Genomic DNA, 27,266 nt, shown 5'->3' with positions numbered 1-27,266 from the left:
AATTCGTTTATTTTGAATCATTACTGATAACTATCATAGTATGACTCCTAAATATATACAAGTTCAGACTGAGACAATAAAAAGAAGTTCATTGAAATACATAAAAATATGCGCTCTCACCACACTCACAGTGGTGATTATGTATCCCATGCTTCAGATACTTTGGAAACTGTCTGTCAAAGAGCCATTGACATGGGGTTCCAAAGTTTTTGTTTAACTGAACACCAACCTAGATTAAAAGATGATTTCCTATATCCAGAAGAAAAATCCAAAAGTTATAATGCTGCCAATCTTTCCGAAATTTTTGCAAATTATTATAAACATGCTAGAATTATCCAGCAGCGCAATCTTGCCGATCCAAAAGTCAAAACCAAATTCCTTGTGGGATTCGAAGTTGAAGCAATTGATGGACCACATATTGACCTAGCTGTTGATTTGCTTCAAGAATACCAATTTGATATGTGTGTTGGATCAGTTCATTTTATAAAATCCATCCCTATTGATTTTGATAAGGAGTTATGGGAGGCTGCCAGAGCTGCTTGTGGGGGAGCATATGAATTGTTCAGCGAATACTTTGAGATACAGTATTTAATGTTACAAAAGATCAAGCCAGCCGTTGTTGGACATTTTGATTTGATCTATTTGATGTGTGACGAGTCTGTCGTCGATAAACGAACAGGGAAAAAGGTTAAGACAGAAATAAATATCCAGAAAGATTGGCCACAGATCTGGGAGAAAGTTATTAGAAATGTCAAGTTTATCAAGTCTTACGGTGGACTTTTTGAATTAAACAGTGCAAGCTTACGTAAAGGATGGGCCACTCCATATCCTGGTGTGGAGATTGCCAAAGCCATTTGTGAATATGGGGACGCAAGATTTTGTTTTAGTGATGATTGTCATTCTATTGCTCAGGTTGGTCTCAACTATCACAGAGTTTTGAAGTATGCGGACGAAATTTTGAACTTGGAGGAGATTTATTTCATCGATTTGGATGAGAAGAATAAACCTATTATTGAAAAAGAATTGTTGTCTACAATTAAAAAGAATGATTTTTGGAAGCAATATGAAGCACTCGAGAAATAAATTGTCTAATGATACATAGGAACGGAAGTGTTCTATCGTGACCTAACTGCCCGCTTCTTTGGTGGCATCTTGGTTTGATTTATTTTCTCTCCTAATAGTAATAAATCTTCAGCTTTCTTGGAATTTAAGCGTTTTTCTTCGATATTTATCATTGTGATAGACTCGGTATTGGCATAAAAGGAATGAAGTAGTTGTTTTATAAATATACTATCTTGGTATAGCTTTGACAGATAATGATTCTGTTTTATGTGGTCAAGCACTTCATTAAACATCAGCACCACCATTTGAAGACTATTTCCATCTTCACTTACCGTGGTAAAATCTAAAATGTAGCTCGTTGAATCAGTAAACTTATTCAAGCCTTTATTCTCCCCCGTCATATGAAGTAGCAAAAGAGACACCATGCCTTGAGGGATTTCGACGCTTGCTATCTGTTCAAATATTGAGGAATTGTCATCAGTAAGAGATAACTTCAATACGTTCGATTTGGCAATCACATCTGTTGATCCAATTGATATTGTAGTATCACTAGGTCTAATAAAATTTGCACCACCAGCATTACTTTCAATCATATCTTTGAAGCTGTTCTTGGATACAGAAACTGTCAAAAATTGGAAACTAAATTCATAATTCCAACCTCTTGGTTTTAATTTCATAAAATAATTTCTTTTCAAAAAGTCAAAATTCTTATATAATAACATTATTGCCTGCAAGCCACCAGGCTTTCCATTGTTAGGAAATGGTAATGCTCTGTCACCTATCATTATTATGGAGTTGTTGAACGATTTCAATCCTTCTTCCATTAAGTTGTCGAATTCTTCACAGAAACTATCATCATCGATACTAGAATGAACGATTTTTGAGAAACAGTATGTTCTTGATGTTTCTTTTAAGATTAATGTTTCCATACCGTCATTAGGGTTATTGACTTCATAGGAATTCGAGCCGTCTGCCAAAATTCTCACATAAACTGAAAGCTTTTCCAACAAACCTTGAACGGCAAATTGCGTTTTTCTTTTCAAGTATTTCTGCTCCTTTAGTTTCCTGTTGATTTCTTCTTCTTCCACTCTCCACTTGTCAAATTCAACCTCCCAATCGTCCAACTCTTTCTGTCGGTTTGCATGTCTATTACGCAAATTCAATATTTCTTCATTTAGGTGATCGTTTCTTTCTTTGGAAGTTGATTCATTTTTCATCAAACTCTTGATTTGCTCTTCAGCTACTTCAATATTACGAAGTAGAGAGTCATGCTTTTCAGTTGTTTCGCTTAGTTTGATGCTAGTGCTTGATAGCTGGCCCCTTTTGATATCCAATTGTTCTCTCATTTGATTTAACGTATTATCTGATCTTTTTGTCAATTCTTCAAAATTCTGCTCTTGATGATTTTTCTTTTCTTGAATTATGGTTTCGGCATTATGTTGATATTCTTTGAATTTCTGCTGAAGACCAATGACCTCTTGGTTCAATTGATCTATCTCTTTTTGAACTTTTTCGCCTTTCAATTCTTTCACTTTCAGAATTTTCAGATCATATTCTCTTTCCGACTCATAAAGCTCTTTTTTTATTGTCGCTTCTCGTTTGGAAATCTCAATTGAAAGTTTATCTGTCTCGAATTGAAGTTCATTGTTGAGTTCTTCATTATAGCTATTGAGAACTTGATCCATTGTAGAATTTTTTACCAGGAGATCCTTATGGAGCTTTTTTAGCTTTGATCTTTCAGATTTCAATTGCAGCTTTTCACTGTATAGTAAATTCAATGTGTTTGAAATATCCTTTATTTGCATAAGTGTCTCATATAGCTGTTTTTCCCTCTTTTCTATTTGTGTCGAATAATATTCCGTTAGTGTCTGCGACTGCTTAGCAGAGTATTCAGCGCTCAAGTTTTTAGCGGGGTTCTTTCTACCAGAAAGTCTCATCGGAGAGCCTAAACTTCTCACTGGTGATCTTTGGATATATTTTTTATTATGACCAAATGCTAAACGCATCGTCTCATCATTTGGATGCTGATTGAATTGTCTGTTAGAATATATTCCCTCACTCTTTGTCCCTAAAAATGTCTTAGGTTTTCTCAATTCACCCGTAGGTGATCCAAAAGATGACATCTCAAAAATATAATATTTTCTATGATGTGTTTCAATTGTTTCAATCGGCAATTAACCACGTTGGTGCTTTAGAAAGATGCTTACTGAATTGTATCTTTTTTGCTTACTTGCCTTGTGTAGAGTGCATTTAGCACAAAATCAAAAAAATGCAAATGATCAACATTATTCTACTGGGAGGCTTGGCGCAATTTAAATAAGATAAGGGCACTATATTATAATATCACAAAAGATGGCATGACGAAAGGAAAACGATCTAAGTATATAAATCATGTAACAAATACAAAGCAATGAAATTGAACAATGGATGGTCGTTGGAACCGGAGACAAAGAAAAATAGATCTTGAAATTTCAAAGAGTATATTCAAAGGAAAACAAAATGATCTTTCTGCTCATGGTCTACATCTACCGGTGAATCTTGGGTACAAGGAACAGTCTCTAACAGTGAATCTCTTACACAACCAAGCCAAGATTCTTTCGGTACCCAAACCATAACCACCGTGTGGAGAGGTACCATACTTTCTTTGGTCGATGAACCAATAGTAAGCTTCTGGGTTGATACCTTCTCTCTTGAAACCAGCAACCAATTCGTCCAAGGATTCAATTCTCATAGAACCACCAGTGATTTCACCGACAGTTGGCATCAAAACATCGACGGATTCAGTGACTCTTGGATCATCAGCACACTTCTTCATGTAGAAGGACTTGATTTCAACTGGGAATCTAGTCAACAAGATTGGGACATTCAAGGTGTCAACCATCTTTCTTTCAGCGGCTTCGGCAATATCATCGCCAAACTTGAATTCCTCGCCATCTTCGTTCTTGATGCCGTTTTCGTTCAACCATTCCAAGGCGTGGATGTATTCCATTCTTCTGAATGGCAACTTTGGAGCAACAAATTCTGGGTGTAATTGTCTAACCAATGGGCCAGAAATTGGGTCTTCCAAAACATATTGAATTGTTTTCACAATAACGGTTTCAATGTGAGTCAACAAATCGTCGAAAGTCAAGAAAGACAATTCAGCTTCAATATGTGTGTATTCAGACAAGTGTCTTCTAGTGTGGGATTTTTCGGCTCTGAAGGATTCTTGAATACAGTAAACATCACCCAAAGCTGGCAAACAAGTTTCCAAGTACAATTGGGAAGATTGGGTCAAGTAAGCGTCTTGACCGTAGTAGTTCAAGCTAAACAAAGTAGAACCACCTTCGACTTGAGTTTGGACCATACATGGTGGGGTGACTTCAGTAATTGATAATTCATCATAGACTCTTCTAATAGATCTCAACAAAGAAGCTCTAACTTTCATGACAGAAGACAAAGTTTCACCTCTCAAAGTCAAGTGTCTTTGATCCAACAATAAGGATGGGTCGGCGTTTTCTTGAACCTTGTTGGTAAATGCTTCATCCCCAGATGGAGCAAGACCGACAATTTCGTAATAGTCGGCAACCAATTCAACACCTTGAGGAGCGGTCTTACCTTCTGGCAACTTTTCAACAGTACCGTAGACAGCAATAGTAGATTCCAAAGTCAAAGTAGAGGTTTGGTAAGCTTCAGCTAAATCACCGGACAAAAGGACTTGAATGTATTCGGTACCATCTCTCAAAACAATAAAAGCTTTACCCTTTTGGAGTCTCAATCTGTGAATCCAACCGTGAACAAGGACTCTCTTGCCGATGAAGTTGATAACCTTAGCCAACTTGGTTCTTTGTGCGGCTGGAAGAGATTCATCCTTGTTGATCTTGATGTTCATGGCAGCAGTTTGTTTAGCCAAATCATCCAATTCCTTCTTTTTCTTTTGTTCTTCTAAGAGCTTTTGTTTTTCAGCCTTTTTCTTGAGACCCATGGCACCTTTCTTGGCCTTCTTCATGGCGGAGGCAGAGATTTCGACAAAGTCTTTGATTTCTTCAGTTTCAGTGTAGATGAAAATTTTAGCATCTTCTTTGGTGTAAGCAGCGTATGCAGCAGTTTGGAATGGCTTTTCTTTGGAACCATCATGGGATGGACCATCGACACCTGTTTTCTCACAAACGTAGAAAGTAGACATTGCTTACTAGATAAGTATTGACGTTATTAAATATTGTTGGGTAACTTCCGGGAAGAAGGATCGTTAGTCACTTTATATTATCTTCCAATTTGCGAAAAAATATCGTGAGATCGTCTTTGACAAATACAGGCAGGGTAATGATTCCGATTTGGGCACAACCAGTAATTTGATTAGTATGGCGATGGTGGTGGGATTTAAGGAAGTGTGGTAATCGATTTGCCAACTCCCTTCCTTATCTCCCCACATAAGTATGATTAATAAATCCTGAAGTTCTAGTGAGTGGTGATATAGTGACTCACATTTTGTTTTGTTTTGTTAATGAGGTTTAAGGTTGCCTATACCCTTACTGGCTTACATGTGTTATCAAATCAGATTGGGGATTCCTGAGATAAGAGCCAATGAGATGCTAGGGACACACAAGTATAAAACCTGACTAGAAAGTGATCCACTTCTTAAACAACGAGTGGGCGAAATAAAGAAAACCAAACATAATAATAATAATAATAATAATAATGGTGCAACACCCTGTGTTCGCTACGAGCTTCACTTGAGTGAACTTTTGTCATGTGTCTCATCAGTAACTTCCGACTTTCCGTACTAAAACCAGTGTTTCATATGAGTACTTGTCTGTTTTAGGGAGTTCAACCTTCTTGAGATATCACTATCACTTCAATCCCCGCTATATTCCCCTAAATAATGAACTTAGAGAAAAATAAATGTTCAGAAAACTACAAAAGGCCAAAAACTTTTGAAAAAAAGGTTGTGTGCCCCTGGTCGATGAGAAGAAAATTTTTTTTTTTTTTTTTTTTTTTTTCCTTAGGTAAATTTGCAGGCAGAGAAATTCTGCTAAGCATAAAGAAATCTCACAACTAAAGGTCATTTGCAATAAACATGGCAGCTCAGAAGAGAAAAAGCTCTGATGTCGAGGTAAATGAGACTGAAGCTGCTCCTTCTTTGCTTAAATCAAGTGAAGTTTCTTTCCCAAGAGGTGGAGCTTCAGCTTTGACCCCATTGGAAGTCAAAGAAGTCGCAAATCAAGCTGCCAGAGATGTTTTGTTTGAGACTTCTCAGAAACCAAAAAAGAATGCGCAAGCTGAAGAGACTACTGAAGAGGCCCCAAAGAAGAAAAAGAAGAAGTTGAATAAGAAAAAGGGGACCGATGCAAGCACTGACGCTTCTGATAAAGATGATGAAAAAATTTCCATAGACCATCTTTCTTTGAAGAATCTTATTCCAGGTTCATCTGTTTTGGGTCAAGTTGTGAAAATCACAAGTACTGATATCTCTTTGGCCTTACCAGACAATTTAATCGGTCATATTCCTCTCAATAGTATCTCTGCAGAAGCCAGTAAAAAGATTGAAAAATATGAGGCTCTGTCAGATGATGAAAATGACGAGGATGAAAATATGGAAGAAGATAAAGAAGAGCAAGATCTTCCTGACAGTACCAAGTTATTGAAGGTTGGGCAATGGCTTAGGGCTTTGGTGGTGGAACCTACCACTCAGAAGTCAGAAAAGAACAAGAAAAAGAGGACCAAAAGACTTGAGTTGACTGTAGAGCCAGAACTTGTCAATGAACATTTGGATGATGATGACTTTGTCACCGGCCAAACTGTTCAAGCCTCTGTCAGAAGTATCGAAGATCATGGTCTTGTTCTTAATATTGGTAAGCGTGAACTTTCAGGTTTCATTTCCAGAAAGGAGCTTGCAGCTGCTGGTTATGCTATCGAAGAAGTTACTGAAGGTTCTGTATTTTTGCTCCTTGTATCAAAAAAATTGGGTGATTCCAGAGTTTTGAACCTTAAATTCCATAATTCCGATGGTAAATCACATGCTTCTGTTGAAAAAATATCTTCAACTGATGCCGTCATTCCAGGTAATATTGTTGAAGCCATTGTCAACACTGTGACTGATCGTGGCGTTACCTGTAAGGTCTTCGGTACAATTAATGCCTCCTTCAACTTAGCTAATATTAATATCTACACCATCGCCGGTTTGAAAGACAGATTTGAAATTGGTGGTAAGGTGAAAGCTAAGATTGTTGCTTCTATAACTGCTAATGGCGAAAAGAAATTTTTACTCTCTCTTTTGCCTCACATTATGGGCTTCAAACTGACCCCATTCAAAAAGGAATTGAATCCTTTGGAGGCCTTCCCAATTGGATTCTCTTTGGACAAGGTTACCGTTAAGGCTTCTGATGGTCAATATTTCTATGTTGAACTAGGCTCTGGCTCAATTATTGGTCAAGTCCATGTTTCCAGAATTCCGGAAGCCAAGAATCTATTGACTGCCAAATATTATAACGGTTCGACCCATAAGGCTAAGATTCTCGATTATTCTCCAGTAGATAATCAATATATCTTGACCATGGATCCAAAGATTCTTGAGCAAAAGTATGTGAGAGCTCAAGATATTCCAATTGGTGAACTTTTCACTGGTGTGATTGAAAGTGTTTCTGGAACTGAGGGTATTGTGGTCAAAATCTTCGATGTTTTTAAAGCGTTTGTCCAACCAAAACACATTAGTGACATCAAATTAGTGTATCCAGAAAGAAAGTTCAAGGTAGGATCTAAAGTTAAAGGTAGAATCTTGAAAATCGCTAATGGATCAAAGATTTATGCTACTTTGAGAAAATCTCTTGTGGTTAACTTGACTGACGATGCCACTGATGATAGCAAGAACCTTATTTTGAGAGATTATTCCTCTACCAAGGTTGGTACCAAGACTTCTGGTACCGTAGAATCCATTTTCCCAAATGGTGCCCTTATATCGTTTTTTGGTGAAATGAGAGGTTTCTTACCAAAAAGTGAAATCAGTGAAACTTTTGTCAAACATCCTCAAGACTTCTTGAAAGTTGGTCTGACTGTTACTGTTACCGTTATTATGATTGATTCAAGTGCCAAAAAAATGACTGTGAGTTGCAAGTCAAATGCCGCTTCAAAGATCGAGGGCAAGAATACCAAACCATTAGCTAATGACTTGAAGAACTTGACTATTGGTAAAGATGTCATTAAAGTTTCGATTGCTGAAAAATCCAAGGATAGTATTATTGTTGATATCAAAGATAGCAACTCTCGTGGGATTATCTATTCTTCACATCTCTCTGACGGCAATTTCGAGCAAAATAGACAATTGTTTAAGAGTTTCAAGGTTGATGATGAATTGGAATGTTTGGTGTTGGATAAGGATAGAAAGGCCAAATTAGCCATCTTGACTTCTAAAAAATCTTTGATAGAGGACGCTAAAAATGAAAAATTACCAGTTAAGTTTAGTGACATTGAAAACCTTTCACCTGAAGTTGCTTTGCATGGTTATGTGAAGTCCATTTCTGAAAAGGGTTTGTTCATTGGCTTTGGTGGCAAACTTATCGGTTTGGTGTTAAAGAAATATGCACTTAAAAATAGAGCTGATGACTTGAATGATCATTATAAGCAGCATCAATCCATTGAATGCCATGTTTTAAGAACTGATAAAGAAAATGAAAGATTTTTGCTTTCGTTGCACGTTGAGGAATCAAAGAAGAGTAAAAAACAAATAACTGATCACGATAATGACTATAAATTGGAAGTTGGTGAGACAGTTCCAGGTAAAATTAGATCTATCAATGATAATTTCATAATAGTTGAATTGGTGCAAAGAAAGATTGGTTTCTGTTACATAACTGATGCTTTGATCAATTACGATAAACTTTTGAGAGATACTTATAGAGTTGGTGCTATTGTTAACGCCAAGATTCTTTCTGCGGATCAAACTGCTTCTAAATTCAATGTTTCCTTGCGTTCCAACTATGCTGAAGATGAAACCATTGAAGACCGTGAGATTCAATCAATTGATGATATCAAGACAGGTGATGTTGTTCGTGGGTTTGTTAAAAATATTAATGACAAAGGTGTTTATGTTTCACTTTCTTCTAACTTGTTTGCTCTTATTAGAGTGTCTGAAGTTTCTGATCAATATGTCAAGAACTGGAAGAATTACTTCAAACCAAATCAAGTTGTTAAAGGTAGAATCATCTCTGCCAAGGGTGAAGGACGTGTTTTATTGACGTTGAAGCAATCTCAATTGACTGGTGAATTGAAATTATCTAAGAGTTTCGATGAGTTGGAAAGGGGTGAAATATTCGATGGTACAGTTAGATCCGTAACTGACTTTGGTGTTTTTGTTAACCTTGAAGGTACCAATAATATCTCTGGTTTATCACATAAGAGTCAAATCTCTGATGATGGTGTAGTTGACAACCTTAGTGCTTTATTCGGTGAAGGTGACAAGGTTAAGGTTAAGATTTTATCCATTGATAAGAAAAAGAAACAGCTTTCCTTAGGTATGAAGGCTTCTTATTTCAGTTCTGACGTTGATGATGAAATGAAGGATGCTGAAGCCGAAGATAAGGTCACTTATGAAGATAGTGATGATGAAGAACTTAGCGAGGCCTTTAATGATGAAGATATGGAAAAGGATGAAAGCGACAAAGAAGACGAAGAAGAAGAAGAAGAAGAAGAAGAAGAAGAAGAAGAAGCCTTAAGCGGTGGCTTGAGTGGCTTATCTGGTTTAAGTACAAACGGTTTTGACTGGACTGCTAGTATTCTTGATCAAACTGATAGTTTGGTTGATTCAGACGATGAAGACGATTATGAAAATGAAATGTCTAATGGTAGAAAGAAAAACAAGAAATCCAAGAAAAAAGCTAGTATTGTGGAAGATAAAACCGCTGATTTGAACACTCGCGCGCCACAATCTGTTTCTGACTTTGAAAGATTGTTAATTGGTGAACCTAATTCCTCTGTCTTATGGATGAATTACATGTCTTTTGAGTTACAATTGAGTGAAATTGACAAGGCTAGAGAAATTGGTCAAAGAGCTTTGAAAACAATCAATTACCGTGAAGAACAAGAAAAATTGAACATTTGGATTGCGATGTTAAACTTGGAAAATACCTTTGGTACCGAAGAAACTTTACAGGAAACCTTCACTAAGGCTTGTCAATACATGGACTCATTGGTTATCCATCAAAAGCTTGCGGGTATCTATATCTTATCGGAAAAATCTGATCAAGCTGAACAACTTTTCAAGGTGATGACCAAGAAATTCAACAGTGAGATTTCTGTCTGGATCAATTTTGGTAAATTCTATTTGGAAAACAAAAGAAATGAAGAGGCCCATGAACTTTTAGCTAAAGCATTGAGAGTGTTGCCAAAGCACGACCATGTTGAAGTTGTCAAGAAGTTTGCGCAATTAGAATTCAAGATTGGTGACCCAGAACAAGGTAGATCCTTATTTGAAGGTTTAATTTCCGATAAACCTAAGAAATTTGATTTATGGAATGTCTACATTGATCAAGAAATCAAACAGAATGAAAAACAAAAGGTTGAAGACTTGTTCGAAAGATTGGTGACCAAGAAATTATCTAATAAACAAAAGAAATTCTTCTTCACTAAATGGTTGCAATTCGAAGAAAAACAAGAAGATGAGAAGGCTTGTGATTATGTGAAGGCTAAAGCAAGAGCAGTCGCTGAAGCTGAAAACTGAGTTTTATTTTCATAAATTAAAGGTATCACCTATGTATTTACACCCATTTTTTCGAAAAAATAATATTTCTCATTTCTTTGTACTGTCTTTATCTTTCTTTTTCCTTTTTTTTTTTTTAATCATACTGTTTATTTTATTTTTTTCATTCACTTAATCTATGTTTATTAAAGTTATTCAAAAGTTATTAAAAATACAGCAGTCTTATTTTCAAGGCTTTATTACTGCACTATCCTTAAGAATGTTAGGTCCAATAGACCGAAGGAGATTTAAAACATCAGAACTAAACTCTGCATCAGATGCAACAAAATCCCCTGGAACTATCATCAACTGGTTAAATTGCATTTGTAACATGACAATATCATCCTCAATAGAAAACAGTTTTCTTTTCCTGATGATCTCATTCAATCCCCATAACGGTATCGATCCAAACTGGACTTTCGGAAAAGTATCCTCTTCTTCCTCATTTTCCAGTTCATTATTTTCTGACTCCCATTTTGTGAGATAAACAGTTGGCAATGGATCGATCTTGGGTGCTGCTAAAGTTGGAAACATTTGTTTTCCTTCAGAGTAAATCTTATTTTCATTTTTTGTAACAGACCCATCTGGTCCATATAGTGTTTTGGATATATTTATAAGTTTATTTCCTTCCTCAATTTTCCAAGTCTCTGGATATATAGATTCATCCTCAAAGGTCATTGGTTCTAAATGATCTAAATTAATATTCTTAACATCCATATCTTCTTTGACTTCTTTCATGATGAACGGTTTCCCTTCCTCCATGAGATCATTCTCCTCTAAATATTTTAGGTTAACAAACCTGTGATTAGCAATATCCAACAATTCCCCTCCATACTTCTTCTTATAGAACATTTTTGGGCATGTTGGAACATAATAACCCAAGTAATAATGCTTTTTATTCAACTTATAAGTCAAAATCATATCTCGCAAAGCTGAGAAGTTTCCTAAGCCCAAATTAGCATAGTCAGGGTCCCATATGAAATAGACAGAAGATATTGAATTTGGAAGAATATCAATAACTGATATGGCAACCATTTCATTGTTGATATAATAACATTCGTGGAAAGCCCCCATGGCAGTAAATATTCTCTTTGAATCTTCAATAACATCCCATTCATTCAAATCATTTAGTTCTTCATCACTGAAATACTCGCTGAAAGGATTTGTACACAAGAATCTTTTAAACAGTTTTTGGGTGACTTCAGAGGGTTTGTCTTTATGAACTTTGCATTGATACTTTTTGTATAGCTCAAATTTTTTTTCGGAAAATTGTGCTGGCTCTATCACAGTTCTAAATACTTTTGGATCACTCCGTTGTAAATTCAAAATTGACTCCTCAAATCTAAATTTATTTTTCGGATTTTTTAAATCAATCTTGAGGAAGTTGGCAAATTTATTGATGCACCGTTTTTGATCTTTCGAAGGATTGAAGAATGTATTATTTGATGTTTGGTGATAGCTTGTTCGAATTGTGTATAGTTGACAGCAATTTCTGAGCAAATCATGCCTATAAAGGTATTCACCAGATCTTCTGTATCCCCTATTGACTAACGATTCGTACTTCTCTGGAGAACATTTGTATAGATGGATACCCACTGAGCTGCTTGCCACCAACTGTGGAGTTCTTTGTTTTTCTTTCAAATTACAGTAACCACAGCTCCAATGTGACGAATAATATGCCGGGGAAGTGATAAGATCCTTAGTTCCAAGCATAATCAGTGAAGTATACTCTCATGCACTGCTGGGTCACTTTGATGACTATGACTTAGCTGATACAAATCATCTGCTAATATTCAAGTTTAACCCGGTTAAATGGCCATTTTATGGTTACGCGGCATTGGGTCTCTTTCACAAGAATCACCTATGCAATAATAGTATAATATAATCAAAGCATGTTATTTTATAGAATATAGATATATAGATATATATTTAAAGTGTAGTTTCAAATAGAAACTCTAGAATATAAAACTATGATTTCAGTTCCTTATAATTTCCCAGAATTGACACCATGCTCAATCAAGAATGCATCAGAGTTTGGCTCTCTGCCCAACAATTCTTTCAAAATATCGATTTCATCTATGGATCCACCTCTCTTTAAAATAATGTCTCTGTATCTGACTCCATTTTCTGTATTGAATGGATCTTTCTTGAAAATTGTATAATAGATATCAGTCGCAAAAACTTTAGAATATAAATAACCATAATAGGCGGACGCATACCCTCCCATCATATGGCCAAATGACGCATATCCAACAGTATTCTCATGATCAATACTGGTCAAGGAGATTTCTTCTCTCAACCTATTCCATGCATGGTCGACATCAACAACGCCATCACTAGAATTGTGCAAGGTCATATCAAATAATCCAAAATGAACCTGTCTAAGCAAGAAAAGCCCACCGTTAACATGTTTTGATCTGACCATGGATTCTATTAAGGAATCATCCAAAGGTTCTCCTGTTTCATAGTGTGATGATAATTTTTTCAACTCCGGGGCAGACCAAACCCAAAATTCCAACATTTGAGATGGACATTCAACAAAATCACGAGCCACAGCAGTACCATGGAACATAGAAAATTTGACTTCACAAGCCAAAGAATGAATACCGTGGCCTAGTTCATGGAAAAAAGTTTTTACTTCAGAGTGCTTCAACAATGAAGGCTTGTCATTCTGTGGTTTAGAAAAATTGCAAACCAAGGCACTCACTGGTCTTTCTTTCACCCCATTAATTTCATCGTAGTATCCACCTTTAATGATAAAATGAGCAGCATGGCCGTACTTTCCATCTCTTGGATGTAGATCGAAATAAATCCAGCCCAAAAATTCTGGTTCTTCAGGGTTGTCAGTTTTCCAGAGTGCGAATTGTTTCACATCCTTATGCCAAGTGCGCTTTCTCTCAGGATTAGTTTCCTCAATAAATTTCAATTGGAACAATACTTCATAAAAACCTAACATCTTTTTTATGGTAGATTCCAAAGGAAAAAATTCCGAGATCTTTTGCTCATCGACTTTATATTCCTCTTCTAAAAGGATATTGTGATAATACGACAAATCCCACATAAAAAAGGTATTAGCTTCCTTGCTGGTAGTATCAAGCCCTAATTCATCATAGTCTTTCAATTTGAGCTTCATTAGCGCTTCCACTTCGGATTGACCTTTTGGCTTCAATTTTTTCAACAAATCATTCTCAAACAACAAGACGTTTTCTGGGGTCTTTGTCATTCTTTCTTCAAGAACATATTCAGAATAAGATTTATATCCCAAAACATTCGCCAATTCAGCTCTTTTAACAATTGCTTGCTTCAAAATCGCAGCATTCTGGCCGACTTTGTTTTGATTACCAAGCATAGCAGTTCTTCTTGTTTGTGGGTCTTTGGCATACTTGATAACAGGAATGATATCAGGATATTTGTAAGTGACTTTTAATTTTCCTTCCACATCAGCAAATTGCGAAACGATATTTTCTGGAACACCTTTCAATTCTTTTTTATCAAATAATAAAAATTCAGTTTGTTCATTCAAATTATTGCGGTAATCAATAGATAATTGAGATAATTCTTTGGAAATCGATTCGACTTTAGATCTTTGTTCCAATGGCAACTCTAAACCTCTGCGTTTATATCTGTTATAGACCTTGTAAATATATCTAGATAATTCTGGGTCTAAGGATTTGTCATCCTTAGTTTCCATGTAAACCTTTTTGAATTGAACAAAAAGATCTTCTCTCAAACCAGATTCAATACCAAACTCGCTGATTTTTTTAGAAGCTTCGATTGACGCTTTTCTGATATCTGGGTTCTCAGAAACTTGACGATAAAACCCTAAACGAAGAACTTGTAGTTTATTTTCATTTGAAAATGTGTAATACGGCCTAATCAAGTTATCAATGGTTGGGTTCTCCACTTTGGCAAGCTTATCATCAAGAGCCTTCGCATCGGCAATAAACTTGTCGGCAAGCTCCAAAATGTTCTCAGGAGTGTCATTCCAAGTAGGTGGTAGTTGTGGTGGAGTCAATTTGCTAATAGTCATTTTTCTTGTCAATATAGTAGGATATGCTGACACCGTGTTTTTTGTTGTGAAAAGTGTAGATAACAGATTGCGATTTTTCAATCTACCGGCATTAGTAGTAAACTGGAAACTCCACCCTGGGGGTACCTGTCGCCACATGACCAGAAAATTGAGTGTCCACAATAAAGCTTGTCGGTTTATCCTGGATACCCCATGTACGTATACTTACAATTGCAATCTTTTGCTCTTCCCTGGCGATATATATATCAGCCATGGGCCTCCGCTGTCCTAGAAGACAGGCGGCAACTAGCAGAGGGTATTTCACCCTGTGAGGATAATATCATATGGACGGGTGACTGATCTTTTATCGATGGACGCAAAATATATTTTTTTTTTTCGCCAAATTCAAGGGAATGCGGTGAGCTTACTACATACCCTGAGAACTTTCGCCATTTAGTCACAAATGTCTTCCCTTGAAGCCTCGTTAGCTGCTTTGTCTTTATATCAGGAAGTTCCTGAGGGCGCTATTCAAGCCAAATCTTTGGTTTTCAAAGAAAAGAAGAGCGGCTCTCCAGTTGTTCTTATCGCTTTGTCCTCTACCAAAACTGATTCCAAAGTCGTCGCCAAATCTGTCTCTGGTAAAGAAGTCAGAATTGCTAATGATGACTTCGTTAATGAACATTTCAAAGTCAATGCTAAAGAATTTTCCATTGCTAACATAAATACATCCCAAGCTGGTAAATATAAAATTGTTTTAGATTCCCAAATTGCCTGTGCTGAATCCAGTGCTGTATTGGTTTTGTCTACTGAAAGCTCAAAATTAGCATTGGAAGCTTCCAAATTGAATGCTTATTTGAAATCCACTGGTATTGAAATCGTGGAAGTTGATTTCACTGCCACCCCAGCTGCCCCAGCTCCAGCCAAGAAGGAAAAGAAGGAAAAGAAGAAGGTCGCCGCTCCATCTGATGCCGCCTTGGATGATGCCAAGTTAATCGGTATTACCGTTGACAAATTCAAGGACTTCCCTAACTGGTACTCTCAAATCTTGACCAAGGGTGAAATGTTGGATTATTATGATGTTTCTGGTTGTTACATCCTTCGTCCTCCATCATACGCTGTTTGGGAACAAATTCAAGCCTTCTTTGACAAAAGAATCAAGTCCATTGGTGTTCAAAACGCATATTTCCCAATGTTTGTCTCTTCCAGAGTTTTGGAAAAAGAAAAGGATCATATTGAAGGTTTTGCTCCAGAAGTCGCCTGGGTGACTAGAGCTGGTAACTCCGAATTGGATCAACCTATTGCCATCAGACCAACTTCTGAAACCGTCATGTACCCATACTACGCTAAGTGGATTAGATCTCACAGAGATTTGCCATTGAAGTTGAACCAATGGAATTCTGTCGTTAGATGGGAATTCAAACACCCACAACCATTCTTAAGAACCAGAGAATTTTTGTGGCAAGAAGGTCACACCGCCCACTTGACTGCCGCTGATGCTCAAAAAGAAGTTTTGGATATTTTGGGCTATTATCAAGCCATTTATGAAGAATTATTGGCCGTTCCAGTCATTCCTGGTAAGAAAACTGAAAAGGAAAAGTTCGCTGGTGGTGATTATACCACTACTGTTGAAGGTTACATTCCAGCCACCGGTAGAGGTATCCAAGGTGCTACTTCCCATCACTTGGGTCAAAACTTCTCTAAGATGTTTGGTATTAGTGTCGAGAACCCAGAAGGAAAAGATTTGCCAAAGGTTAATGTTTACCAAAACTCCTGGGGTTTGTCTACTAGAGTTATTGGTGTTATGGTCATGGTTCACTCTGATAACAAGGGTTTGGTTATCCCACCAAGAGTTTCCCAAAAACAAGCTGTTGTTATTCCAGTTGGTATCACGAAGAAGACCACCAAAGAAGCTGAAAATCAAATCTACGAAGCCGCTAAGGATGTTGAGGCCAGATTGGTTGAGGCCGGTGTCAGAGCTATTGGTGATTACAGAGATATTTACTCTCCAGGTTGGAAATTCTCTGATTGGGAACTTAAGGGTTTACCAATCCGTATTGAATTGGGTCCAAAGGATTTGGAAAAGAAGTCCGTCACAGTTGTCCGTCGTAATGATAACAAGAAATACACTGTATCCATGGATAATTTGGAAAAGGAAATTCCAGAAATCTTGGAAGAATTACAGAAAGATTTGTTTTTGGCTGCTAAGGAAAAGTTTGACACTCACAGAGTTATTGTTGAAAACTGGGATGAGTTTGTTCCAGCTTTGAATAACAAGAACCTTATCTTGTCTCCATGGTGTGGGGTTATGGAATGTGAGGAGGATATTAAGGATTCTAGTGCCAAGAAGGCCGAAGAAGAGCAAGATGAAGAAGTTGATGACAAAGCTCCAAGTATGGGTGCCAAGAGTTTGTGTATTCCATTCAATCAACCAACATTGAAGGCTGGCACTAAGTGTGTTAAGTGTGCTAGAAAAGCTATCAACTATACCATGTTCGGTAGAAGTTATTAATTTAATTAGTGACCTATATAATATATCATTTTTCTTTTCTAAATTTTTATTACAATAATACAAATTGTGTGTGTTTTTCTTATTCTTATGAGTAATACAATATATTAAGGTTACTATTGACTAATAAATTTCTGCCCACGCCATTGGTGTTAATTTTTTTCAGCGTTTTTTTGTTGTTTTTTTTGACTGATATATTGATATCCATGCATGAGTTTGCATATGACTAATTCCCCAGAAGGTAGAAAAAATCCTTATATAAGAAGCAATTGTCACAATGTTGAAAAATAATTCTCTTTTCAATTTGTTTTCTTCCAATATTTAAAGAGAAAACAAACAATAGATTCTAATTCTTATAAATAATGCCGCAAAGCAAACCTTCTGAACAGAGATTGTGGGGTGGAAGATTCACTGGAGCTTCTGATCCTTTGATGGATTTATACAATGCTTCTTTGCCATATGACAAGAAGATGTATGAAGCCGACCTTGAAGGTACCAAAGTTTACACTGAAGGTCTTACCAAGCTTGGTTTGATTACCAAGGAAGAATTGGCAGAAATCCACAGAGGTCTCGAAGTTGTCAAGCAAGAGTGGGCCAATAAGGAATTTGTTGAGAAGCCAGGTGATGAAGATATCCATACTGCTAATGAAAGAAGATTAGGTGAAATCATTGGTAAGCACATTGCTGGTAAGGTCCACACTGGTAGAAGTAGAAACGATCAAGTTGCTACTGATATGAGAATTTATGTTAGAGAAAGATTGATCAAGGTGGATGAAATTTTGGTTGATTTTATCAAGAGTATTTTGTACAGAGCAAAAAATGAAATTCAATATTTGATGCCAGGTTATACCCATTTACAGAAGGCCCAACCAATTAGATGGTCACATTGGTTGAGCTCTTACGCTACTTATTTCACTGAAGATTTGAAAAGATTGAGACAAATCATTGCCAGATTGAATGTTAGTCCACTAGGCGCTGGTGCTTTAGCTGGTCATCCATATGGTATTGACAGAGAATATTTGGCGGAAAACTTGGGTTTCACTGGTGTCATTGGTAACTCTTTGACCGCTGTTTCTGATAGAGATTTCATTGTTGAAACATTGTTTTGGTCCACCTTATTTATGAACCACATTTCCAGATTTTCCGAAGATTTGATCATTTATTCTACTGGTGAATTCAATTTTATTCAGTTGTCTGATGCTTATTCCACCGGTTCTTCCTTGATGCCTCAAAAGAAAAACCCAGACTCTTTGGAATTATTGAGAGGTAAATCAGGTAGAGTTTTCGGTTCATTTTCAGGGTTCTTGATGTCTATTAAGTCTATTCCATCAACATACAACAAAGATATGCAGGAAGATAAAGAACCTTTGTTTGATGCTTTAACTACAGTTGAACATTCTATTTTGATTGCCACTGGTGTTATTTCTACCTTGACTGTCAAGTCTGACAAGATGTTTGCTGCTCTAACCATGGATATGTTGGCTACTGATTTGGCTGACTACCTTGTTAAGAAAGGTGTTCCGTTCAGAGAAACACATCACATTTCTGGTGAATGTGTTAGAACAGCTGAAGAGCAAAACAAACCGCTAAATAAATTGACCATTGCCGAGTTTCAAAATATTGACTCTAGATTTGGTGAAGATGTTATTAATGTGTTTGACTTCGAAGCCTCAGTGGAAAAAAGAACAAGTACTGGTGGTACAGCCAAGTGTGCTGTGTTGAAACAATTGAACGAATTGGAAAGCCAGCTTTGATTTTATTTCTTCTTCTTTTCACCCTTTTGTATTTGATCCTTTTGTATTCTAGAATTCTGTTTAATATTATAATATAACCCTCGATGATAATCACTCTAATATTTCCATTCCCTCTTTAGAGCTTTGTAAAGGATTTTATCAAATATAGGTAATCCTTATCAATAAGGCCAATTATGCCTTTTAGTACAAGTTTTTGTCAATAATTTAATTCATTATATATGTAAAACATTTATATATTTATATACTTTTATTCAGAATTTATGCTCTTTTTAATTGATTTTCTTTAACAATCTTCAACTCTGTCAATCTCGCCTTCAAGTTTGGCAAATGATTCAAATTCTTTTCAATTTCAAATTTCTCTTCTGTAAATTGCATTCTCTTTTTGTAGTTGAATTTCTTAAAAATATAGCCGCCTTTACCATCAAATTGTAGCAAGTATTGATGGAACTTCCAGATGGAAGTTCTATGTGCCACTGAGAGAACCGAAATCTTTAGATGCTTTGTTGCGTAAGTATACATTTTGTTCTCCATCTCTGGAGTAACCTGAGAAGTACATTCATCAAGCACCGCAAATTTCGGTTTATGGTAGTATAGTCTTGCCATTACAAGCTTCTGCTGAGATCCTAACGATAATTGTTGTGACCAATCTTGTACCATAAGTAGAACAGATATCATGGAATGGTAGTTATATCCTTCCTCGTCACTGCTTTCTGAATCTGAGTCGTCAGTGGCAAATCTCAAAGAATCAAATGTTAAGCCCTCTTCAGACTCCGCAGAGATATTATCCTTCAACAAATAATCCAATTCAAGTATCTTCAAAATATCAATTAAATCCTTGTAAATCTTTTTTGCATTAGAATTAGGCATGGTAAGTTCGACTTCAAACTCATGGAATGACTTTGGATATATGATCTGCTCAATCAAATTGGTTTTCCCCTTGATCAAATATGGTCTTTGGGGTAAATAAAAAATTGAGTTATATTCTGGAATTGTTAATTCACCAGACTTAACAGGCCAAAGACCACTCAATAATCTGAACAACGAAGATTTACCAGAGCCATTTGGACCAATAATCAAAAGATTGTCTCCATGGTTTATGGTGAAATTCAATGGATTACATAATAATTGGCCTGTAGGTGTGATTAATGGAACATCCTTAAACTGTATGACATCATTATTATGAATCACAGTTCCAGCAACGCTACCATCACCACTAATTGAAAAGTCATCTTCATTGGTTAATTCCATCAAGGTGTTCTTAAGTTCAATAATTCTTTTGGAGGTACCAATAATTTGATCAATATTTTTCTTGGAAGAAAGTAATTCACCCATGGCGTTAGAGGAATTCATCAATAAGCTTCTGTTTTGAACAAAGTCTTTGGTGATTTTGTTCTTACTCAAAGGCGGTTTTAACCTTTGAAAATGATTTTTAAACACTGGGAATGCACACAAACTCAACCCCATTGCGCCCCATGTATACTTGATTATAAAAGTCTTCACAAAGTTGTAAAGCGCAAACTTTCTGTAGTTTCTCCTCAAAAACCTTTCTAAAACAAAGTAGTATGAATCTGCATCATATAATTCTCTATTCCAACTTCTCAATAAAGCAATTTGTTCAAAATGGTTGATGATGCTTGAATGTACTTGTCGAAAATCTGATTCTAACTGAGAGTAACTGTTTGCAATTTTTGAAAAGCTAGGGGAAGCAACTTTGATTAAAATAGTAGATATATTAACCACCAAACCAAAAAATAATGTCGCTTCAGTCATTGAACCTTGATCATAATTAAATAATTTGCTCGAAACAACAACCAAATTCAAAAACGGATTCAAAATGAGTGAGGGAATAGCAGATAGATTGTTGCAAAATTCAAAAATATCAACTGATATTCTTTGATGGGGATCATTGATTTTATTTGAAAAATGATTTATTTTGTACAAAGCATTCAAATTATCCTTGGCGGTCGAAAACGAGGACGATAGGTAAGTATTCATCAAATCACTTGAAATGTTGACAATCAAAGTTTTAGATAAGGTATCAGTTAAGTATGTTGATAAAGAAGTTAGGTAACTCATTGGAATACCAATTAATAACCAATAGAAAGTTAATTTGGAGAACTGTCGATAATCTTTTCCAAACAAACTAGACACCAATCTAGAGTCGATGTCGATGAGTTTGAAATTGAGATAAATTTTAGCGAAGATAAAGAGAACTTGAAATATAAGAATTTTCAACACTTTGGCATCACCAACTTGTAAGAGGTAATCTGTCAAGCTTTTTACTCCTCTGTTAATTTTCACAACCTCATCTGATTCCGGCCTGATCAAAGATCCAACGTCTTCTGCCTTTTTCTTCAAAATATTCTTTCTTCTCTGGTATAAGCGTATAATTTTCTGCTTGATATTTAAGTTAACAGATGAGGACAACAATGAAAACAAGAGATAGATGTAAAGAACCTTCGAAATTCGTGTCCTATGTTTGACGTAAATTGCTGATAATTGCTTGATTGAATTCATTTCATGGAATTTATTTAGATGCGTCAAACCCTTTCCCCAAGAAAAGCTTATAAGAATTAAAAAGGCGTAATAGAAATATTTATACCAGACAGTCGATGACTCTCGCCATGGCAACAAAATGAGGAGACGTCCATGTTTGGCGATGACATATGAAGCTTACTATGACCGTTGGGGCGCCTAGCATATTGTGGGGTAATTTGCAGTGCGCTGAGAAATCGATTTGCTAAAAAATAAACCACACACAAAAAAAAAACAATGTGAAGCAGCGGGATGCGAAGATATATGATAGCAACAGAGAGATTATATAACTTATAGAACTATCCAGGTGTCATGAGCCAATTCCAGTCCTTTCTTTTTGACACAGGGGCTGGAGAGGAGCCCCATCTCTCCCAACCATCTAATCTTCAAGAAAGTTTCTTAGTGATACCTGACCGGGTATCCAAAGACTCAAATACTGCGGTTAAAGTGAACGATAATCGACCGGCTCTTGACTCCAAGAATGAACAATCAGGTAAAATTTCGAAACATGCAAATAAATATGAACTCACAGTTTCTCTTCATGACCATTCAACATCAGGAGAAAATGTATTAGTTGATCTCAACTCTGTTCCTGGTTTAAAAGTTGGCGATTTCGCAATGTTGTACAAGAAGTCTTCAAACCCCTTGCCAAACAAAAAGGATAGCATTAACAATGCCGATTCTAAAAAGCTAAAGGCCAAGAAAGGTAAAAAGCGTCTTATATTCCAAATAAAAGAAATGGATTCACAGCTACTAAAAAGATTGAATAATAAATTCCAGATATCTTTATGCAACAATAGTCTTCCATTATATTTAAATATCAAGAAATCTAACCAATTATGTATCAAAAAAATTTCTCCCGAAACGTACCATATCAACCTAATTGAAGTTTATATTAAAGATATCTATTTGTCGAGGGGTGATATGTGGATACTTTCAAATCATATTGTGAATAATTACTCCTACTGTTATGTGGGCCAAAATCTAACGATTTTTAACTCCATAAATTTAGCCATATCAAAAATTCACATCCGAGACTCCAATGTTTACTCAGGTATTATTGATAAAGCAAAGACTAAAATTGTTTTTAGATCAAAATCCTCCAAACTCACATTTATGATTCAACTCTCGAGCGATATGTTCCATTTTGATGTTAATGGAGATATTCTTTACAACAAAATCATCAATTCTTTGTTTCCTTCAATTTTTCAAAGCTGGTTAGATATGGGTACCAACCACTTGATTACTGTGATCTTATTTACATCTATAGTTGATGATGACGATGACCAATTGTTGAGTTGCAAATTGGGTGAAACTTTTAATAATTCAAAGGATTATTATAGAATTGTGGTTGATCAAATAAACATCAACCATTGGTCTAAGATTATGATTAACTTAAGATATGAAATATTGAAATTTAGGGAAGATATTCAGTTGGTTAGAAAACAATTATTGCCATCAGTGAAAGGAAATATTGTGCAGGCTTTGAATTTGTCGACAATTTTAATGCTTAACAACGTGAATAATCTGACATCATTAAGGCATACTCAAAACCACTTCATTTTGGTTACTCCGGGCTCAGGCTTATTTGATATTGATATTTCAATGTTTGAAAAAACTGTTAAAAAAATTTTAAAGCTTGATATTTCCATCGATTTAATCTGTTTAGGTGCAAGGCCAATTCATTATACACCAATGTTCAGGTACAGAAACCTAAATAACAAATTGATCTATCGATTTCCTGTTTGGTTTAATTGTTTCTTTTGGATCCATAATAGTTTTGTTAATAGTTTTAACTTGATGGATAATAGCGACAATTCACAAAAGAATATTATTAAAATGATGAAAAATAAGAGCAATAAACTTAGTATCGATGACGAGGATATGAATATTGAGTATGCTATGAAATGCAAGATTTATGAGTTACAGATGATGGGCGTTATGGAGTATGAAATGAGTGGTTTACAGGTTCCTTATCTATCAAGCAAGATAGTTGACAGCCTGACTAAAGAAACTTTCAGGTTCATTAAGGAGTATATTGATGAGTATGATGACAAAGTTTTTAACAATTCATATATCGATGTTGATGAAGATAGAATTGACGAAGTTATTAGTGCTATTTTTTCAAGCGATGAAAAAAAATCCCAATTGAATTTTTCTGTAAATGATAATAAGGATACAAATGATCACAAAAAAATTAAGGATAAGAAAAAGATTGCGAAGAACAAGTCTGAAAAAAGCCCCGTTGGGGACGGTGTCCAGAAGGCTAATGCTAATGAACCTGCTGATAAAGATGAACACCGAGTTTCTAAACGCTCTTCTAAACAGTTGCTATCTAAAAAATCTTTGCTTTTTCCTCTAACAGATGCAAAAGGTGCAGCTGCACAATCTGTTGTCTTAACTGATGATATTTCTGGTACTACCAGCGAAAAACTTGGTGCGTCTGCTTATTCTACGTTGATGGAAACACAATCCAAGAAAAATGAGAATTCGCCGTCGTTACAATCCCAAAATCATCAACTAACTGCCCTATTCAGAGAAAGGGATGATACATTATCACTTATGTCGTCTGTATCAAACACCGGGTCTCTAAGACTAGCTTCCACTGATGACTTAACATTAAATAAACAAAAAACTAATAATTCAAGTGTGACTCAACTATTTATGAGATCTCAAAAAGAATCACCAAATTCAAGCGCTATTGGAACTAGACTGAACACTTTGAGAAACATTTCTGAGAGATTATTCCAGGTTTTAGGAAATCATGAAAATACGAAGGCTAATGTTAATGAGGTTGCGAATGTCAATAATTCCTTCACTGAAATCAAAGATGACCAATCAGTCCTTTCCAGAAAATCTCAAGCTTCCAGAAATGTCTCTAAAACTATGAAAGGTCTAAACTTCACCTCTCCATCATATTATAAGGCAAGTCCCCTGCTACAAGATTTGGGAATGAAGAAAGACAAGTCCTCTTCCAGCAGCATGAAAGCTCTGAATAAAAAGTCTGGTTTTAAGAACCATGATACCAGATTCCGCTACAAAATGGTGATGGAACAAGAAAGACTTAAAATTGATGAGGAGAAGTCCAAATCAGAAAGCATTTCAACCGTAATGCCACCAAATGGAAGCTCTAAAAAATTAACAGAGCCAACGAATAAAATTAAGGAAGATCTACCTAAATTGAAACTTCTGAGAGTGAAAGGGAAAGGAAACGACCAAGAAGCTTATTTGGGGATATTGATAGAAAATCCAATGAAGCTTCATGATATTGATTTAGATTTTGGCTCAATTAATTTTGGCAAGTGGAACAACACTTACTCTGTTACTCCCAAGACACAGAAGATGAATGAAAAATTCAAAAATAGGCATGCCTTGGAAATGTTTGCTGTTGATGGCTCCTTGTTGACGTCTCCAAGTAACAAATTTCACGAAAGCAACAATCTTAATAGTAATAATACCAACCAAAAAGCAAAAGAGAATTTGATCAGTTGGAGATCATTACTTTGCCCAGCCTCATTGCCAACGACATCAAATGAGTTTCCTGACCCCGCTGAATTGAAGTATGGCTATTCTTTGATTAGTTATGAGATCTTGCCAAATTCTAAATTTAAAGATCTTATTAGCGTGAAAGACTTATTCAAAGAAATGATATATGTGAGATTGATGATGGGATTCCAGATTTGTGATGCATCCAGCAATGAAATTATTAGAAATTTTGAAATTAATGAGAATGGAAGCTTCCAGAAAAACGTTAGTATGCTAAGTTATTATTTACCAAAGGATTTTGGAGACAGAGACTTGCCATTAAATTCCTATAATCCTATTGCATATCTCATCGTTACTGATGAGGTTCATCGTATTTTCCTCGATTTCTATGGTAATATAAGGGTTCGGATCTTCAAACAGGATGCAGTTCAAGAAAATCAAAAGCACATTGTGGATGCTGTAGAATTGAATAGCCTTGGCAATAATGGTAATGCCAAAAAACAAGTTGAAGGCACTTCTAATGCTCCTCATAAAGATTCTGCATATAAGCCATTTGTGAGAACCAGATATGATACACATTATCGGGAAGTTGAGTTTGGGCCCTCGACCTTTGCCATGACTCAATACAATTGGAACAAAATAGATTATTACTTGGCTGGTAATTTTGATGAAAGGCATGCAGATTTTGCATATGATGAGGATGATAAGATCAATGTTTTCCAGATCCGACTTGTTATTGTGAGGTCTTCCCGTGCCAGTGGTAAGGCTGTTGATAATTTCGGTAATGATTATACCAGTGAAAAGGACAGTGCGCTCGATAACAATAGTTTTTTGAGTAAAGCAGCCAGCGTCAATGAAACAGGAAATTATTCCAAACATTTTGAGAACGTGAAGAATTTCTTGAAATTTGTGCAAAAGGATGAGTATAGAGGCTCTGATGATTATGAAAACTATGAACACGAATCGTCGGCTCTAACAAATGGTAATAAGATGAAACCAATGATTCTTGATATTGATCCGAGTAACAAATCACATAAACCAGAAATTCTTAAAATCTACTACGATGATATTTCCCAAAACATGTTCAATAGAACAGGTTATTCATTCGATATGAATTGCTTCCACATAAAGTTACAATGGTTGGCAACAACACCAAAATTAATTGATGATTTAGTTACTAAGTGGGCCCATGCTTGTGAAAGATTCCAGTTGAAGTTGATTGAGGTTCCAACTTATGAAGCTTATAAGACACCTAAGATCAACCCATTTCATTCTTTTGTTAACATTAAGTGCTGCTACAACCCTTGGGATTATGTTGATGAGTATTTTGGAAATTTGGATGGACCAATGAATAAATACTTCTATCATAACTACTTACTTCAAGCATGTGATTTCTATTTGGATGATGGTAATGAGAAATTTATTAATGATGAGTATACGATATCTGATTCTGTTCATTTAACTGATCATCAAAATTCAGAGGACAATATCAGTGTTATCAATGTTACTGATTACAATAAGGCTTCTGGTGAAGACTTTAAATACATTCAGTATATTCACAAATCTGGAGCATATCTTGCGGAATTGAAAGAAAACGGTGAGTTCTTTTTGGCTCCAAATAATATTTTCATCGCTCGAATCAATTTGAGAAAGCAGGCATTAAGGAAAAAGCAAAAAGAGAATGACTTAAAGGGTTATAATAACAATAGCGCTACCAGTAATAATGGTAATAACAAAATGAATGACTCCTTATTCAGTGACATCAATAATGGATATTCCGCAATTTATAACTCGGAAAGGGATTACATGAATGATTATGTTAATTACGAAACAGCAAAGGTAACTGACGAAGACGATTTATTTTTTGATTCACAATCCATCATGATTAACTTCTTGGAGAAATGTAATAGTTCAGATTATCTAAAGAAAATCTTTAGTGAAGCCAGGGAAGCCTGGATGAACAAAAGTGAACGGAAAATTGGCAGCTACAACAAAGTAACTGACTCTCTCATGGAAAACAAAGGCTCTAGTTTTGAAAGCAATTTACAAGAGATCAATGCCAAATATAGTGCTGGTGCTGCTGAAAATGCAGAAATTTTGAGCAATTCTGATTTACATTCCTCAAAGAGCTTATATAATCACTGAGAAAACTTATGCCCAGTTTTTGCTCTTTTTTTGTGACTTTTCTTAAAAATTATTAATTGA

General features: G+C 35.8%; 10 protein-coding genes across 10 annotated transcripts; 5 read left to right on the top strand and 5 right to left on the bottom strand. All coding sequences in view use genetic code 12, as the record gives it.

Annotated features, from left to right (window-relative positions):
- Positions 1-108: 108 nt before the first annotated feature.
- Positions 109-1,083, top strand: HIS2 (histidinol-phosphatase; the record flags this gene model as incomplete). The annotated part of the gene is made up of 1 exon (XM_064997261.1): positions 109-1,083. One exon carries the CDS (start codon positions 109-111, stop codon positions 1,081-1,083), a length of 975 nt encoding a protein of 324 aa, XP_064853333.1.
- Positions 1,084-1,115: 32 nt separating this feature from the next.
- On the bottom strand, positions 1,116-3,185 carry DASC09_036610 (uncharacterized protein; the record flags this gene model as incomplete). Its single annotated transcript, XM_064997260.1, has 1 exon — positions 1,116-3,185. One exon carries the CDS (start codon positions 3,183-3,185, stop codon positions 1,116-1,118), a length of 2,070 nt encoding a protein of 689 aa, XP_064853332.1.
- A 389-nt stretch (positions 3,186-3,574) lies between these two features.
- DED81 (asparagine--tRNA ligase DED81) lies at positions 3,575-5,227 on the bottom strand (the record flags this gene model as incomplete). The annotated part of the gene is made up of 1 exon (XM_064997259.1): positions 3,575-5,227. One exon carries the CDS (start codon positions 5,225-5,227, stop codon positions 3,575-3,577), a length of 1,653 nt encoding a protein of 550 aa, XP_064853331.1.
- An 891-nt stretch (positions 5,228-6,118) lies between these two features.
- RRP5 (Rrp5p) lies at positions 6,119-10,753 on the top strand (the record flags this gene model as incomplete). The annotated part of the gene is made up of 1 exon (XM_064997258.1): positions 6,119-10,753. The coding sequence occupies one exon, from the start codon at positions 6,119-6,121 to the stop codon at positions 10,751-10,753; it is 4,635 nt and encodes a 1,544-aa protein (XP_064853330.1).
- Positions 10,754-10,960: 207 nt separating this feature from the next.
- Positions 10,961-12,484, bottom strand: ATE1 (arginyltransferase; the record flags this gene model as incomplete). The annotated part of the gene is made up of 1 exon (XM_064997257.1): positions 10,961-12,484. One exon carries the CDS (start codon positions 12,482-12,484, stop codon positions 10,961-10,963), a length of 1,524 nt encoding a protein of 507 aa, XP_064853329.1.
- Positions 12,485-12,755: 271 nt separating this feature from the next.
- Positions 12,756-14,801, bottom strand: DASC09_036570 (M3 family metallopeptidase; the record flags this gene model as incomplete). Its single annotated transcript, XM_064997256.1, has 1 exon — positions 12,756-14,801. One exon carries the CDS (start codon positions 14,799-14,801, stop codon positions 12,756-12,758), a length of 2,046 nt encoding a protein of 681 aa, XP_064853328.1.
- A 442-nt stretch (positions 14,802-15,243) lies between these two features.
- Positions 15,244-17,289, top strand: DASC09_036560 (proline--tRNA ligase; the record flags this gene model as incomplete). The annotated part of the gene is made up of 1 exon (XM_064997255.1): positions 15,244-17,289. One exon carries the CDS (start codon positions 15,244-15,246, stop codon positions 17,287-17,289), a length of 2,046 nt encoding a protein of 681 aa, XP_064853327.1.
- Positions 17,290-17,648: 359 nt separating this feature from the next.
- Positions 17,649-19,040, top strand: ARG4 (argininosuccinate lyase ARG4; the record flags this gene model as incomplete). Its single annotated transcript, XM_064997254.1, has 1 exon — positions 17,649-19,040. The coding sequence occupies one exon, from the start codon at positions 17,649-17,651 to the stop codon at positions 19,038-19,040; it is 1,392 nt and encodes a 463-aa protein (XP_064853326.1).
- Positions 19,041-19,298: 258 nt separating this feature from the next.
- Positions 19,299-21,557, bottom strand: PXA2 (ATP-binding cassette long-chain fatty acid transporter PXA2; the record flags this gene model as incomplete). The annotated part of the gene is made up of 1 exon (XM_064997253.1): positions 19,299-21,557. One exon carries the CDS (start codon positions 21,555-21,557, stop codon positions 19,299-19,301), a length of 2,259 nt encoding a protein of 752 aa, XP_064853325.1.
- Positions 21,558-21,887: 330 nt separating this feature from the next.
- On the top strand, positions 21,888-27,206 carry IML1 (GTPase-activating protein IML1; the record flags this gene model as incomplete). Its single annotated transcript, XM_064997252.1, has 1 exon — positions 21,888-27,206. One exon carries the CDS (start codon positions 21,888-21,890, stop codon positions 27,204-27,206), a length of 5,319 nt encoding a protein of 1,772 aa, XP_064853324.1.
- Positions 27,207-27,266: the final 60 nt, after the last annotated feature.

Source organism: Saccharomycopsis crataegensis (assembly GCF_037102585.1).
Source record: "Saccharomycopsis crataegensis DNA, jcf7180000000084, whole genome shotgun sequence".
Lineage (NCBI taxonomy): Eukaryota > Fungi > Ascomycota > Saccharomycetes > Ascoideales > Saccharomycopsidaceae > Saccharomycopsis > Saccharomycopsis crataegensis.
The sequence above is the reverse complement of the archived record's forward strand: the minus strand, read 5'-3'. Positions and strand labels throughout refer to the sequence as shown.